Raw genomic sequence first — 4,093 nt, 5'->3', positions numbered from 1 at the left:
GGGGGCCAGACGGGGGCAAAAAAGGATCTTAAATTTCACGCAGAAACACATATTGATGGTTTGAGGAGTCCATCCATTTCATAAATACATGATTGACGAGCTAATTTGCATAAACTTCAATTATTATCGAAATACACTATGCATACCATTGTTCAGAGATACAATTCCGGTATCTTGATCTTGATAACATGTTGTAGGATGGCCCTCGTGTCTTTCTAATTATAGCTTGTGAAATCTTGTGGGCAAGATAAGAGACCAAATGGAACATATACATAAGATGATGCTGTTTATGGAATTTTATTCATAGTATGCATATTTTACACATAAGACATTCTTTCATCTCCCTTCCTTCCAAACAAAGAAAAACGATTTACTCCCTGACCCCCAATCCTATTCAGAGCGTGTCTAGGTTGTGAGACTGACCCTCAATTGGTACCCTGATGCAATACCTGCATGCAGTTGGTATATTTGAAGTGTTTCCTTATCTTGCAACTTTGATGGCTTCTTTGGTAAGACGAAGTGTCTGTACAACACTAAACAATATTAAAGAATAAAAGGATGCTAAAATTTTGTCGGTAGTGTCCAATCTAATCAAATATTGCATATGTGAGAAAGAGAACAAATAAACAAATTGAAAGGGATGAGTAGATAGGTGGCACAGCCTATCAAATTACTTATCATCTTGCCTAGCTGCTAGTCGCTGTGGTAAAGCTCAGATAATAACTTCAATTGATTTTGGACAACCCTTACTTTACAACCACTGGGGATCTACTTGATATTTTGTCATTCCATCAAAAGAAGCAGGGTCCTTAGTATAAATATCATTAATATGCTCACTCGCAGAACGCGAACTATGAGACTATCTTAATTAGATAGCTAAGAAAAACAGAGAAGGAAACTCCATTATTCACCCATAACTAAACGAATTCTGAGGGTTGAGAGAGGTGTTTAATCTTGTTTCTATGCTACCAAAGTTTCACTCCCAAAGAAAATTGAAAAATTAGGGGGTTAAATGGGGCAGGAAAAACTCGTACATGTAGACCGGCAATGAGAAATATATTTGTTATTTGTAAAATTCTCAAAGCAATTAAATCTTTCAGGTATAAGGAAAGACGTTGGGATCTCAAGCAACTTGTTGGATCTGGCGGTATGCCGTCGTCCCATTCAGCCACAGTAGTTTCTCTTGCTGTGGCTGTTGGTTTGCAGGAGGGCTTTGGAGGATCACTATTTGCATTGGCGTTTATCTTGGCATGTGTGGTAAGATCACTCTTGATTGTTTGTGGTATAATCTTGCCTTTCTAGTTTCTACAGCTTGGCTAGCTTAAAAGAATTGCTTATAAGTTTACTAAAAAATAAGTGAGTTTTAAAGAAAATGTAGTTTTTTGTTGGTTGAAGTTGGAAACAAGTAGGTTGCTGATTTTGAAAGTAACTCCTAACTACCATCAAAATACGTAACATTTTTACTGTAAGTAAGACATTGAAATATGTTTGGAAACATGAAGTTTGAATGGATAAATCGGACTTCCATGGAGCTGTTGATTAGTAAAATCAGCAAGAAGTGATAGAATGGGCAGAATGTTTATAAAATTGTCTTTTGGAAAGAAGGATGTTAACAGTTCACAGATGATGTTCGTTCACAGATGATGTTCTACTTTCATTCTTTATTTTTTGGCCTTCGTAGTTAAAATGTTGTCTCCTTCAAGCATAAACACATTTCCATAACTTGGTTGCCCTTGTATCAGATTTTTGTTGAGAAAAATAACGTAAAGATATACAAGGAAAACTCCAAAACCGGAGGAAAACTATGGACTATCAAATCAAAATATTACACTCTATGAATAATGGTTACATTCATAAAGAATTTCTATCACATTCAAACCCAAGTATCATAGGAAAAATAATCCAAGCTTTACCAGACCCACGTATTCTGAATCTACTCTTCGGACAAACCACAAAGAGACAAGAAAAGCTAGGTCGCTAGACTTAAAATTTTTCCTCCCAAGAAACCCTTTGTCTCGCAAAAGGGAAAGAATCACATCAAATAAAGAGATTGCTCGCTGAATCTTTTTCTTAATTTTCCTCCAAGAATTGGCTGCCAAAAACATGCCATATTTGGAAACTTTTTCAATTCTCATTCCATCCCAAATTGGCTCACGCACATTTTGAGAACTTTGCCATACTTTTTTTCCTCCAATTGAATAACAATGTACAGTTCAAAGGTAAGTTTTCATTACCTTAATTTGTTTCTTTTCAATATTGATTCTTCTTTGTTTTATTAAATTTTGAGGCAATATTCCCAATAACTTTCACTGGTTTCCAATTATTAACTGTTATATTAAACAAGAATTTCTTATAAGAAAAACCCTTGGTAGGTGATGTATGATGCAACAGGCGTAAGATTACATGCTGGAAGACAAGCAGAGGTTTGTGACTCTTGCTGCTGCTGGTTTGTATTGACTGCCTTTGAAAATGCGTAAACATGTTTGCTTACGCCTGTAAAATTGATAAATTTGAAGTGGCCAAATGGTGCAAATACTGCCTTTGAAAATGCGTAAACATGTTTGCTTACGCCTGTAAAATTGATAAATTTGAAGTGGCCAAATAGTAGTACGAATATACAAGTTTTATGCTATGTACATTGAGAAACATCTAATGGAACAGAGATTTTTCAGGTTTTAAATCAAATTGTATGTGAACTTCCAGCTGAACATCCTCTGGCTGAGAGCAGACCACTGCGCGAACTTCTTGGTCACACACCTACTCAGGTTCATGTTTTTGCTTTAACAGGATAAGTTTTTACCATAAATATCATTTACTTTTGTGTATTGCTGTTGCCAGTTTTTCACTGTTTCCTAAATTAATTCTCTTTCTTTACATTGCCAACTCCGTGTTGTTTATTGGTAAAGAAGGTTGGTAAGATGAAATCTCAACTCAAAACTCTCTTACCTCATGTCATGATAGGAAATTCGCTTACTTCTTTCACAAATTCAAAGAAATAATTATTTAAAACTTAATTACATGTTAGTAAATCTACTAATAAGAACTTTTTGAGCTTAGTTAAACATGATTTCTTGATTCTTTTCTTGCTAAACATTTGATTCTCTCTGTTCATAAATGGCTAACATACTAAAATAGAGACTTCTATGGCTTGTTTGGTAAGGTGGACTACATAGTATTAAGAAATGCAATAAAGTTAAAATTCTGTATATTATACTGTCAATCGATCAAGTACTGTTATGCGAAACAGTCTTAAAAGAGTCTTTGCCTGAAAAATGACTAATCCTTGTTTTTGTCCTTGCGTTTGCGGGATTCAACACCCTTAATGAATACTTGCTACAGTTCAATGTGTGAAATCCTGTCTAATCCCGAACATGCCCAGTTATATAAATTGTCACAAAACTGATATACTCTCTTTTTTATTAGTTTCTGAAATTTGTCATTCTTCAGGTAGGTGCTGGTGTTCTGCTGGGACTTATTACAGCAACAATTGTCCATTTGATCACTGGCTCTGGCATTCGAGCTTGATTGTTGCATTTTTCCATTTATATTACAGAACTTCAGGATACAGATCTATTGTCATGTCATTTCGATTCCCCTATTGAAGATGGTGTTCTGTTGAATTGAAGTTGCATCTATGAAGAGAAGGATAAATTACATCTATTGATTGTAGTTTGATGAATTGTGAATATTAAGGTTTGTTTTAAGGGAGGGAGAAGTCCTAGAACTTGCCTCCTACAAGTGACTAATAAGTGTAATATACATGAATAGCAGTACATTACCAGTTTAATCATCATCTGTGGATCAGATCTCAAGATATGTCTGTTAGTTTGATTGATGAAAGCATTGACAGTAGTTGCCTTTAAACTATTAACTTGGTGCATGTTTGGTAGTTGTTTAAAATAAATTTTAAGTGATTATAAGTTGTGAGTCCTACATAATGTGTAAATAATAAGTGGATAGTGGTTGTGGGTTCTACAAAATGTGGATAGAAAATTGTTTTGACTAGGAGTGATTAAATTAGAATCGATACCAAACACCAATTTAATATAAACCAGTGATGAACTTCCCTTGAAACTTACGAACTAATTTGCTT

The 4,093-nt window shown here is 34.7% G+C and overlaps 1 protein-coding gene across 2 annotated transcripts; it reads left to right on the top strand.

The window, feature by feature from the left end:
- Window positions 1-15: 15 nt before the first annotated feature.
- Window positions 16-3,864, top strand: LOC111373111 (uncharacterized membrane protein YuiD-like). Of its 2 annotated transcripts, XM_022995595.1 has the most exons (4): window positions 28-1,257; window positions 2,373-2,423; window positions 2,673-2,765; window positions 3,448-3,864. In XM_022995595.1, the coding sequence occupies exons 1-4, from the start codon at window positions 1,048-1,050 to the stop codon at window positions 3,523-3,525; spliced, it is 432 nt and encodes a 143-aa protein (XP_022851363.1). In that variant the 5' UTR covers window positions 28-1,047; the 3' UTR covers window positions 3,526-3,864. The 2 variants fall into 2 exon arrangements, with proteins under 2 accessions (XP_022851364.1, XP_022851363.1); XM_022995596.1 differs by lacking the exon at window positions 2,373-2,423 and having other exon boundaries at window positions 16-1,257.
- The last annotated feature ends 229 nt before the right edge of the window (window positions 3,865-4,093 follow it).

Source organism: Olea europaea, unplaced genomic scaffold (assembly GCF_002742605.1).
Source record: "Olea europaea var. sylvestris unplaced genomic scaffold, O_europaea_v1 scaffold10728, whole genome shotgun sequence".
NCBI classification, from domain to species: Eukaryota; Viridiplantae; Streptophyta; class Magnoliopsida; order Lamiales; family Oleaceae; genus Olea; species Olea europaea.
The sequence above is the reverse complement of the archived record's forward strand: the minus strand, read 5'-3'. Positions and strand labels throughout refer to the sequence as shown.